Source organism: Gorilla gorilla, chromosome 19 (assembly GCF_029281585.2).
Source record: "Gorilla gorilla gorilla isolate KB3781 chromosome 19, NHGRI_mGorGor1-v2.1_pri, whole genome shotgun sequence".
NCBI classification, from domain to species: Eukaryota; Metazoa; Chordata; class Mammalia; order Primates; family Hominidae; genus Gorilla; species Gorilla gorilla.
In genome coordinates, this window is record NC_073243.2 from 82,497,244 (window position 1) to 82,510,101 (window position 12,858).

A 12,858-nucleotide genomic window follows, 5' to 3' on the forward strand; every position below is an offset into this window, starting at 1 on the left:
GTCACAAATACAAACAATACAGTTTATTCTGAATACCTGCTTTCCTTTTGAGACTCTGGAATCTTAATACATGGCAGGCAGTATCTCCCCAGTAAAACCCCAGGCACTGAATTTCTAATGGGCTTGCCTGGTAGACATTTCACACATGTTGTCACAACTTGTTACTGGAGGAATTAAGTGCATTCTGTGCAACTCCACTGGGAAAAGACTCTTAGAAGCTGGTGCCTGATTTTCCCTGGAATTTACTCCATGTATCTTTTGCCTCCTGTTAGGATAAATTATAGCCATGAAAATGACTATTTGCTGAGTTCTGTGCATCCTCCTAGGTGATTTCTGAACCTGGAGGTGATCTTGGGGACCCCCAGCACAGGGTCAGATCTACATCAGCACTGCAGTATGATAGTTGTCCCCAGTTTTATGGCATCCTCCCTTTTTCCCTCACAGGCATTTCTCCAAATAAATCTCTTGCTCATCAAAATCCCACCTGCTTTGCAGAGGACTTAAAACTAATATACCAATGAATATTACCACTCGATGTTCTGGATGTTCTTCTACCACCTTATATCTAAAACTGCATTCTCTTTTTTATTTAATTTTTTTTTTTTTTTTGGAGATGGAGTTTCGCTCTTGTCGCTCAGGCTGGAGGGTAATGGCACGATCTTGGCTCACTGCAACCTCTGCCTCCTGGGTTTAAGCGATTCTCCTGCCTCAGGCTCCCGAGTAGCTGAGATTACAGGCTTGCACCACCACGCCCGGCTTTTTGCATTTTTAGTAGAAACGGGGTTTCACCATGTTAGTCAGGCTGGTCTCGAACTCCTGACCTCAGGTGATCCGCCCACCTCGGCCTCCCAAAATGCTGGGATTATAGGCATGAGCCACCAAGCCCAGCCATTATTTAATTAAATTTATTTATTTATTTATTTATTTATTTATTTATTTATTTATTTGTGTTTTTGAAACCTCGTCTCTACCAAAACTATAAAAATTAGCTGGGTGCAGTGGCACACATCTGTGGTCCCAGCTACTTGGAGGCTAAGGTGGGAGAATCACTTAAGCCTGGGGAGGTTGAGGCTGCAGTAAGCCATGACTGTGCCACTGCACCCCAGCCTGGGTGACAGAGTGAGACCCTGTCTCAAAAAACAAACAAACAAACAAAAGATATATTATGTCTTTCTCAGGGAAGGAAGCAAAATTAACAGAATACAGGATTTAAAAGATATTTTTATCAAAAAAATTTTTTTTTGAGATTGGGTTATGAGACTGGCTAATTTTTGTATTTTGGGTAGAGATGGGGTTTCCCTATGTTGCCCCTGCATTCTTTATCCTGCTAAATAAATCACCATCAACTCAGTCCCCCAAGTAAAAAAGCTGTCACTCTTACCACCTGATAGCCTCCAAATGTTTACTTACACCTATTACCCTACACTCTCCATTCTGATCACCTCATCTCTAAACTACTGAAGTAAGTCTTCTAACTGGCTCTAATTTGTATCTTAAAGCCCTGTGCTGCATGCAGATGGTGTCACCTGGAGCTTAAGGACCTGAATGCATGTATCACTGCTGAAAGAAATCACAAATAACAATACAAATGGAAACATATCCCATGCTCATGGATGGGTAGAATCAATATTGTGAAAATGACCATATTGCCAAAAGCAATCTACAAATTCAATGCAATTCCTATCAAAATACCACCATAAGGGCCAGGCGCGGTGGCTCACACCTGTAATCCCAGCACTTTGGGAGGGGCTGAGACGGGTGGATCACCTGAGGTCAGGAGCTCAAGACCAGTCTGGCCAACATGGCAAAAACCCATCTCTATTAAAAATGAACAAATTAGCCGGGTGCGGTGGCACGGACCTGTAATCCCAGCTACTAGGGAGGCTGAGGCAGAAAAATTGCTTGAACCCAGGAGGCAGAGGTTGCAGTGAGCTGAGATTGTGCCACTGTACTCCAGCCTGGGCAACTCTGTCAAAAAAAAAAAAAAACAAAAAACACACAAAAAAATCATCATTCTTCACAGAACTGGAAAAGACAATCCTAAAATTCATATGGAACCAAAAAAGAGCCTGTACAGCCAAAGAAAGACAAAGCAAAAAGAATAAATCTGGAGGCATCACATTATGACTTCAAACTATACTATAAGGCCATAGTCACCAAAACAGCATGGTACTGGTATAAAAATAGGCACGTAGACCAATGGAACAGAATAGAGAACCCAGAAATAAACCCAAATACTTACAGCCAACTGATCTTCGACAAAGCAAACAAAAACATAAAGGGGGAAGGACACTCCACTCAACAAATGGTGCTGGGATAATTGGCAAGCCACATGTAGAAGAATAAAACTGGATCCTCATCTCTCACCTTATACAAAAATCAACTCAAGATGTATCAAGGACTTAAATCTAAGACCTGAAACCATAAAAATTCTAGAAGATAACATCAGAAAAACCCTTCTAGACACTGGCTTAGGCAAAGGCTTCATGACGAAGAACCCAAAAGCAAATGCAACAAAAACAATAATAAATAGGTGGAACTTAAGCTAAAAAGTTTCTGCACAGCAAAAGAAACAATCAGCAGAGTAAACAGACAACCCAGAGTGAGAGAAAATCTTCACAATCTATACATCCGACAAAGAACTAATATCCAGAATATACAAGGAACTCAAACAAATAAGCAAGAAAAAAAATTCCATCAAAACAATAGAGTTAAGGCATGACGAGACAATTCACAAAAGGAGATATACAAATGGCCAACAAACATATGAAAAAATGCTCAACATCGCTAATGATCAGGGAAATGCAAATAAAAAACCACAATGCAATACCATCTTCTGCAAGAATGGACATAATCAAAACATCAAAAAATAATAGATGTTGGCAGGGATGTGGTTAAAAGGGAACATTTTTACACTGCTGGTGGGAATGCAAACTAGTACAACCACTATGGAAAACAGTGTGGATATTCCTTAAAGAACTAAAAGTAGAACTACCATTTGATCCAGCAATCTCACTACTGAGTATCTACCCAGAGGAAAAGAAGTCATTATATGAAAAAGATACTTGCACACACATGTTTATAGCAGCACAGTTTGCAATTGCAAAAATATGGAACCAGCCCAAATGCCCATCAAGCAATGAGTGGATAAAGAAATTGTGGTACACATATACACCATGTCATACTATTCAGCCATAAAAAGGAATGAAATAACGGCATTCGCAGCAACCTGGATGGAATTGGAGACCATTATCCTAACTGAAATAACTCAGGAATGGAAAACCAAACATTGTATGCTCTCACTCATAAGCTATGAGGAGGCAAAGGCATAAGAATGATAACAATGAACTTCAGGGACTTGGGAGAAAGGGTGGGAGGTGGGTGAGGAATAAAGACTACAAATTGGGTACAGTATATACTGTTCAGGTTGATGGGTGCACCAAAATCTCACAAATCATCACTGAAGAACTTACTCATGTAACCAAATACCACCTGTTCCCCCAAAACCTATGGAAATTAATTTAAAAAAAAAAGAACCTGCATGTGAGTATCAAAGACAATGGCCAAGAACAAATTAAGAGGGCAGAAGTCCAGGAACGTATTTCACATGGTCAGCCAAAACAACTTTAAGGCTAAAAACAAAGCAAAGCCAGTTACTACTAATCTTAAAATAAACGTTATGAATGATGAAAAGTTAACAATGTTAATAAAGCATTTGTAAATATACAAAAGGAACTAAACTTCTCAAAAGCCCTTTCTCTTGAACCTCTGCAAAAAGAACCAATTCCTCAGAAGCGTCATGAAAGCAAACCCGTTAATGTTGATGAAGCTGTAATACAGTTGTGACAAAGTGTAATACAGTGGTGATGCATCTAATTCCCCCTAAAAGACCAATACATTATATGTTTTATACAATTTTATTTTTAAAAATCTTAATGTGCAGGCATTGGCACATTTTAAAAACGAACTGCATAAACAGATCTTTCCTCCAATCTAGGAAAAATGGAATGTCAGAAGTCAACAAAATGGATGAACTTAAAGTGCTAAAACAGAAGGCACTTCACCAAATCTGTTCACTAAAACAGTTATATATCCTTGCTTACATCTTTCACGTTATAGGCTGCAGTGAATGTCTGTCTGGATAGAAGAACATACAGAAATAGTTTCATGGCAGTAAAAATGTAAGTCGAAGAAGTGATGAGTACTTTGCCAATGTATTTTGTTTTTGATAACCTTCCTTTGTTTTTGATAACTTTCCTTTTATAAGTGGAGAAAACAGGATTCAGAATTGAAAGAAAAGTTGAAATCGCAGAATGCAGTTATTTGGGGGATGGGGAGGTTGGTAGATATTAAATCGGTTTTCCCTGAAGCAAAATGAAAAGAAAAAAAGCGCTTTCTACCACACCCTACTGCGTGTCAATAGGTTGAACTCAGTGATTCCCTCTGGTCTTCACAGTCAGCTAGTCTCACTCTCCCCTTCTAATGCACAAACTCTAGCTACATCTAATTCCTTGCCCTTCACTTATAAATACAGGAACTACTGTGATTGCCTTCTTTCACTGACTTTCTTCCCCTGAGCTCCCACAAACACTGATATAACTTGGTCTTAGAGCTCTATCTCCAAGAGCAGAAACCGTATTTAATTTTTTTTTAGTAAAAAAAATTTTTTTTTTGAGACGGAGTTTCACTCTAGTCACCCAGGCTGGAGTGCAGTGGCATGATCTTGGCTCACTGCAACCCCCACCTCCCAGGTTCAAGTGATTCTCCTGCCTCAGCCTCCGAAGTAGATGGGATTACAGGTGCCCACTACCACACCCAGCTAATTTTTTGTATTTTCAGTAGAGACGGGGTTTTGTCACGTTGGAAAGGCTGGTCTCGAACTCCTGAGCTCCTGATCCGACCGCCTCAGCCTCCCAAAGTGCTGGGATTATAGGCGTGAGCCACCGTGCCAGGCCAAATATTTTTATAGAGATGAGGTTTCGCTACATTGCCCAGGCTGGTCTCAAACTCCTGAGCTCAAATGATCCTCCCACCTCAGCCTCGAAAGTGCTGAGATTACAGGTGTGAGCTATCGCATCCAGTCACTATTTAATTTTTATTCTAATTATTGACATTTAATAGACTATTGTTAACACGATCATTAACTTAACAAAACAACTGAAGGTAACTAAATGCATTAGTTTAGGAAGTTAGGGTTTAACATGGTCTTAATATAAGGTTATATATAATACAGCAGACACTTCGAATAATAGAAATTAAAATAATTAAATAGAAATTAGTGGAATCCTTTTTCCTTTTTGTACAATATTTTCTGGTAATAGAAAAATATTGTTAGCAGAAAATAATGAGGTCTTATAAGTTCAATAATAACTTCTTTTGAAAACAAAATGACTTCGAGAAGTGTTTGTAATGTCTTTGCCCACTTTTTAATCTAGTTGTTCTTTGCTTATTCGATTGTTCAAGTTTTTTTTTTTTTTTGAGACAGAGTCTTGCTCTGTTGCCCAGGCTGGAGTGCAGTAGCGTAATCTCGGCTCACCGCACGCTCCACCTCCCAAGTTCACGCCATTCTCCTGCCTCAGCCTCCCGAGTAGCTGGGACTACAGGTGCCCGCCACCATGCCCAGCTAATTTTTTTGTATTTTTCAGTAGAGACGGGGTTTCACCATGTTAGCCAGGATGGTCTCAATCTCCTGACCTTGTAATCCGCCCACCTTGGCCTCCCAAAGTGCTGGGATTACAGGCGTGAGCCACTGTGCCCAGCCCAATTGTTCAAGTTCTTTGTAGATTCTGCATATTAGATCATTGTTGGATGCAAAGGTTGTGAATATTTTCTCCCATTCTGTAGGCTGTCTGTTTACTCTGTTGATTATTTTGCTGTGCAGAAGCTCTTTAATTACATCCCACTTGCCAATTTTTGTTTTTGTTACAACTGCTTTTGAGAACTTAGTCATAAATTCTTTCCCAAGGCCAGTGTCCAGAATGGTATTTCCTAAGTTTCTTCTAGGATTCTTATGGTTTGAGGTCTTATATTTAAATGTTTTATCCATCTTGTGTTAATTTTTGTATATGGTAAAAGGTAGGGGTCCAGTTTCATTCTTCTGCATATGGCTAACCAGCTCTCTCACAACCTTTATAGGGAGTGATTTCCCCTGCCTTTCCCCCTAATTTTTGTCAACTTTGTCAAAGATCAGATGGCTGTAGGTATGCAACTTTATTTCTGAGTTCTCCATTCGGTTCCATTGGTCTGTATGTCCATCTTTGTACCAGTACCATGCTGTTTTGGTTACTGTAACCTTGTATAATTTGAAGGCAGGTAACATGATGACTCTGGCTTTGCTCTTTTTGCTCAGGATTGCTTTGGCCATTTGGACCCTGTTTTGGTTCCATATGAATTTTAGAATAGTTTTTTTTTCTAATTCTGTTTAAAATGATATTGGTAGCTTGATAGAAATAGTGTTGAATCTATAGATTGCTTTGGGCAGTATGGTCATTTTAAGGATATTGATTCTTCTGTGAGCATGGGATGTTTTCTATGTTTTTATGTCACCTGCGATTTCTTTCAGAAGTGTTTTGTAGTTCTCCTTGCTGAGCTCTCTCACCTCTTTGGTTAGAGATGTGTGTGTGTGTGTGTGTGTGTGTGTGTGTGTGTGTGTGTGTGTGTGTGTGTGTGTGTGTGTGTCTGTTGTAAATGGGACTGCATTCTTGCTTTGGTTCTCAGCTTGAATGTTATTGGTGCACAGAAATGCTACTGATTTTTGTACACTGATTTTGTATCCTGAAACTTTACTGAAGTCATTTATCAGTTCTAGGTGGCTTTTGGAGGAGTCTTTAGGTTTTCTAGGTTTGGAATCATACTGTCATAGAAAAGACATAATCTGAATTCTATTTTCCTATTTGGATGCCTTGCGTTTATTTCTCTTACCTGATTCCTTCTGGCTAGGACTTCCAGTACTATGTTAAATAGAAGTGGTAAGATTAAGCATTCTTGTTTTGTACCAGTTCTTAAGGTGAATGCTTCCAGCTTTTGCCCATTCAGTAAGATGTTGGCTGTGGGTTTGTCATAAATGGCTATTAATCACATTTATTGATTTGTGTATGTTGAACCAATCTTACATCCTAGAAATGAGGCCTACTTGATTATGGTGAATTAACAATCACCACAATTTGATGTGCTGCTTTCGGTTTGCTATATTTTGTTGAAGATTTTTTACTTCTATATTCATCAGGGATATTGGCCTGTAGCTTTCTTTTTTCCTTGGGTCTTTGCCAGGTTTTGGTATCAGGGTGATGTCACCTTCATAGAATGATTGGGGAGGAGTCTGTCCTCCTTGGTTTTTTTTTTAAAGAGCTTCAGTAGAATTCCCACCAGTTCTTCTTTTATGTCTGGCAGAATTTGGCTGTGAATCCATCTGGTCTGGGGCTTTTATTGGTTGGTGGGTTTTTTATTACTGATTACATTTCAGGACCTCATATTGGTCTGTTCAGGGTTTCAAATTTCTTCCTGATTCAATGTTGAGGGGTTGTGTGTTTCCAGGAATTTATCCATTTCCTCTAGATTTTCTACTTTGTGCATACAGGCATTCATAAAAGTCTCTGAGGATCTTTTGTATTTCTGTGGGATCGGTTGTAATGTCACCTTTGTTGTTTTCTGATTGTGCTTATTTGGATCTTCTCTCTTTTTTTCTTTGTTAATGTAGCTAGTGGTCTATCAATCTAGTTTATCCTTTCTAATAACCAACTTTTGGTATTGTTGATTCTTTGTATGGATTTTTGGTTCTCGATTTTGTTCACTTCTGCTCTGATTTTAGTTACTTATTTTCTTTTGCTAGCTCTGGGGTTAATTTGTTCTTGTTTTTCTAGGTCATCTAGGTGTGATGTTAGATTACTAATTTGAAATCATTCTAACTTTTTGATGTAGGTGTTTAGTGCTATAAACTTTCCACTTTTTTTTTTTTTTTTTTGAGAAAGTTTTGCTCTTGTTGCCCAGGCTGGAGTGCAATGGCGTGATCTTGGCTCGCCACAACCTCTGCCTCCCAGGTTCAAGTGATTCTCCTGCCTCAGCCTCCCGAGTAGCTGGGATTACAGGCATGTGCCACCATGCCCAGCTAATTTTGTATTTTTAGTAGAGATGGGGTTTCTCCATGTTGGTCAGGCTGGTCTCCAACTCCCAACCTCAGGTGATCCACCCACCTCAGCCTCCCAAAGTGCTGGGATTACAGATGTGAGCCACTGTGCCCAGCCTCTAAATTTTCCTCACAATGGTGCTTTTGCTGCATCCCAGAGATTTTGGTATGTTGTGTCTTCGTTTTCATTTATTTCAAATAATTTTCTGATTTTTGTCTTAATTTCATTGTTTACCCAAAAGTCATTCAGGAGCAAGTTGTTTAATTTCCATGTAATAGTGTGGTTTTGAGAGGTCTTCTTGGTATTGATTTCTATTTTTATGCTTCTATGATCTGAAAGTATGGTTAGTATGTGTATTAGTCTGTTCTCACACTGCTAATAGAGACATACCTGAGACTGGATAATTTATAAAGGAAAGAGGTTTAATTAAGTCACAGTTAAGCATGGCTGGGGAGGCCTCAAGAAACTTATAATCATCGCAGAAGGGGAAGCAAACATGTCCTTCTCCATATGGTGGCATGAAGGAGAAGAATGAGCGCCCAGCAAAGGGGGAAGTCCCTTACAAAACCATCAGATCGGCCAGGTGTGGTGGCTCACATCTGTAATCCCAGCACTTTGGGAAGTCGAGGTGGGCGGATCACAAAGTCAGCAGATTGAGACCATCCTGGCCAACATGGTGAAACCCTGTCTCTACCAAAAATATAAAAATTAGCTGGACGTGGTGGCACGTGCCTGTAATCCCAGCTACTCGGGAGGCTGAGGCAGGAATAACTTGAACCAGGGAGTCGGAGGTTGCAGTGAGCTGAGATCGCACCATGGCACTCCAGCCTGGCAACAGAGCGAGACTCCGTCTCCAAAAAAAAAAACAACAAAAAACCCATCAGATCTCGTGAAATAGTGTTTTTACTATCACGAGAACAGGATGGGGCAAACCACCTCCATGATTAAATTATCTCCACCAACATGTGGGGATAATGGGAACTACAATTCAAGATGAGATGTGGATGAGGAAACAATCAGACCATATCATTCTGCCCCGGCCCTTTCCAAATCTCATGTCCTCATAATTCAAAACACAATCATGTCCTTCCAACAGTCCCCCAAGGTCTTAACTCATTCTAGCATTAACTCAAAAGTCCAAGTCCAAAGTCTCATCTGAGACAAGGCAAGTCCCTCCTGCCTGTAAAATCAAAAGCAATTTAGTTACTTCCTAGATACAATGGAGGTACAGGCATTGGGTAAAAATACCCGGTCCAAATAGGAGAAATTAGCCAAAACAAAGGGGCTATCAGCCTCATACAAGTCCAAAATCCAATAGGGCAGTCATTAAATCTTAAAGTTCCAAAATGATCTTCTTTGACTCCATGTCTCACATCCAGGTCATGCTGATGCAAGAGGTGGGTTCCCATGGTCTTGGACAGCTCTGTCCCTGTGGCTTTGCAGGGTACAGCCCTCTGTCCCAGCTGCTTTCACAGCCGGCATTGTCTGTGACTTTTCCAAGCACATGGTGCAAGCTGTCAGTAAATCTACCATTCTGGGGTCTGAAGGACGATGGCCCTCTTCTCACAGCTCCACTAGGCAGTGCCCCAGAAGGGAATCTGTGTGGGGGCTCCAACCCCACATTTCCCTCCCACACTGCCCTAGCAGAGGTTCTCCATGATAGCTATACCCTTGCAACAAACTTCTGCCTGGCTTTTCCATACATCCTCTGAAATCTACGAGGAGGTTCCCAAACTTCAATTCTTGAATTCTATTCACCCACAAGCTCAGCACCACGTGGAGGCTGCCAAGGCTTGGGGCTTACACCTTCTGAAGCCACAGCCCAAGCTGTATCTTGGCGCCTTCTAGCCACAGCTAGAGAGGATAGGATGCAGGGTACCAAGTCCCTAGGCTGCACACAGCAAGGAGGGCCTGGGCCTGGCCCAGGAAACCATTTTTCCCTCCTAGGCCTCTGGGCCTGTGATGGGAGGGACTGCCATGAAGGTCTCTGACATGCCCTGGAGATATTTTCCCCATGGTCTTGGTGACTAAAATTTGGCTTCTCATTACTTATGGAAATTTCTGCAGTGAGCTTGATTTCTCCCCAGAAAATGGGTTTTTCTTTTATATTGCACTGTCAGCCTGCAAATTTTCCAAACTTTCATGCTCTGCTTCCTCTTGAATGCTTTGCCACTTAGAAATTTCTTCCACTGGATACCCTAAATAATCTCTCTCAAGTTCAAAGTTCCACAAATCTCTAGGACAGAGGCAAAATGCTACCAGTCTCCTTGCTAAAATATAATAAGAATCACCTTCTCCAGTTCCCAACAAGTTCCTCTTCTCCATCTGAGACCACCTCAGCCTGGAGGTTATTGTCCATATTGCTATCAGGCTTTTGGTCAAAGCCATTCAACAAGTCTCTAGGAAGTTCCAAACTTTCCCACATCTTCCTGTCTTCTTCTGAGTCCTATAAACTGTTCCAACCTCTGCCTGTTACCCAGTTCCAAAGTCGCTTCCACATTTTCAGGTATTTTTACAGTAGCACCCCACTCTCTGCAGTACCAATTTACTATATTAGTCTGTTCTTACACTGCTAAATAACTATTTATAAACGAAAGAGGTGTAATTAACTCACAGTTCAGCATGGCTGGGGAGGCCTCAGGAAACTTACAATCATGGCAGAAGGGGAAGCAAACACGTCCTTCTTCACATAATGGCGGGAAGGAGAAGAATGAGTGCCCACTGAAGGGGGAAGCCCCTTATAATACCATCAGTTCTTGTGAGAACTCACTCACTAGCATGAGAACAGGAAGGGGCAAACTGTCCCCATAATTCAATTATCTCCACCTGTTCCCTCCCATGACACATGGGAATTATGGGAACTACAATTCAAGATGAGATTTGGATGGGGACACAGCCAAACCATATCAGTCAGATATCAGGGGTTTTTTTTTTTTTTTTTAAATTTATTGAGACTTGCTTTAAGGCCAAGCATTTGGTCGATCTTGGAGTATATTCTGTGTGCAGATGAAAAGAATGTATATTCTGTGGTTGATGGGTGGAGCGTTCTACAGATGTTTATTAGGTTCAATTGCTCAAGTGTCTAATTTAATTCCATAATTTGTTAGTTTTCTGCTTTGATGATATGTCCAACTTTGTCATTGGGGTGTTGAAGTCCCCCACTATTACTATGTGGTTGCCTAAATAGTTTCATAGGTCTATAACTACTTATTTTATGAGTCTAGATGCTCCAATGTTGTATGCTTATATATTTAGGATAGTTAAGTCTTCTTGTTGAATTGAACTCTTTATCATTATGTCCCTTTCTTTGTCCTTTTTCACTGCTGTTGGTTTAAAGTCTGTTTTCTCTGATATAAAAACAGCAGCCCCTGATCCTTTTTGTTTTCCATTTGCATGATAGATCAGAAAGCCTATTTAAAATGTGTTCTAAGGGTTAATTTTAGGGTAAAGTGCTATGAACTAATCATTAATTACTTCTAGTAAGAGACAGGATTAAATGTATGTTGTACTTAGAGTGATTTTTGGGAAAACCCACAGGATACAGTTATATACTATATATTGTTAGAGAAAAGGGAAGAATGACACATATACATAACAAAACATGAAAAAAAATCTATTCTAAGCTTCAGATTTGTTTCATAAAAATCACATTAAAATATGACAAATTTTGAACATTCTTGAATGAGAAGCATTTTAAACAGGTTAAAAATGAATTATTCAATGATTACCTGGAGGTGCCCATAGCTTGTTCTGTTAAGCCAAGTTCTTCACTGGAAACTCCGTCTTTAATTATAAGGTCATCAATAATGTCTGCAATATCAGTCAATCCAGTCATCTGGAGCGGATGTACTGAAACACTTCATTTGCAAATGTAATTTAAGAAATATAAATCAGTATCTACAACTTAATTACATTAAGCAAAAATAAACATGTAACAAATGAACACAAAATGATAAACATATATCTACTGTTCCTTCTATTTCTGTAATTCTAGTATCTCTCAGTGAAAAAGACTAATCAACAAAAAGTAATGACTTGGTAGATCTTCTTTAAAAAGGAAACATATGGTCCAGAAGAAAACCCCTATAGATTCTGCCTGTTTAAATTTAATCCATATTTATATAAGAAAATGCAGTAAATATAGTCTGTTGAATTCTAACTACTTGTGCTAAAACAGTAAGGGATATAACAATCCTCAATTTCTTAAAAATATTCCATACCCAATGAAAACTTATATTCCTTTAAACCACAAAGATAAATATAATGTAAAAATTCACACACATATGAACAACAAAATTTTCATTATCTACACCCAACTTTAAAGAAAATTGTGAATTAACTCTTAAGATATTTACCTCTCACACAATTCATCATTGCTATTCATACCTAAAAAAAAAATCATTATTAATAAAAATTTCGGGGTTTTTTTTGCTTTCAATTGTTAATCTAATTTAGAAATTATATAACCAGAAATTAAATTAAAATACTTTTAAACTTCCAAATTGGTTTATAGATATATATTTACAGCATATTTATCCTCCTCCTGAATATGCTATCTGATAGTGAATACTGTCTACATATTTTTTGAGACCATGTCTCACTCTGTCACCCAGGCTAAGTGCAGGGACATGGTCATGGCATACTACAACCTCTGCCTCCGGGCTCAAGCAAACCTCCCACCTTAACCTCCTGAATGGCCGGGATTATAGGTATGTGCCGCAATGCAGGCTAATTT

General features: G+C 39.5%; 1 protein-coding gene and 1 pseudogene across 8 annotated transcripts in view; one reads left to right on the plus strand and one right to left on the minus strand.

Moving 5' to 3' along the window:
* Positions 1–12,858, minus strand: part of CPLANE1 (ciliogenesis and planar polarity effector complex subunit 1) — a 143,631-nt gene that overhangs the window by 20,654 nt on the left and 110,119 nt on the right. For all 8 annotated transcript variants that reach the window (XM_055367734.2, XM_063700826.1, XM_055367732.2 and 5 more), the window contains 2 exons: positions 12,479–12,509; positions 11,852–11,980 (listed from right to left, as the gene is read on the minus strand). In XM_055367734.2, the coding sequence (XP_055223709.2) occupies positions 11,852–11,980; positions 12,479–12,509 (160 nt within the window). The remainder of the gene's footprint in view (positions 1–11,851; positions 11,981–12,478; positions 12,510–12,858) is intronic.
* LOC115932856 (ribosomal biogenesis factor-like) lies at positions 3,560–3,846 on the plus strand (annotated as a pseudogene).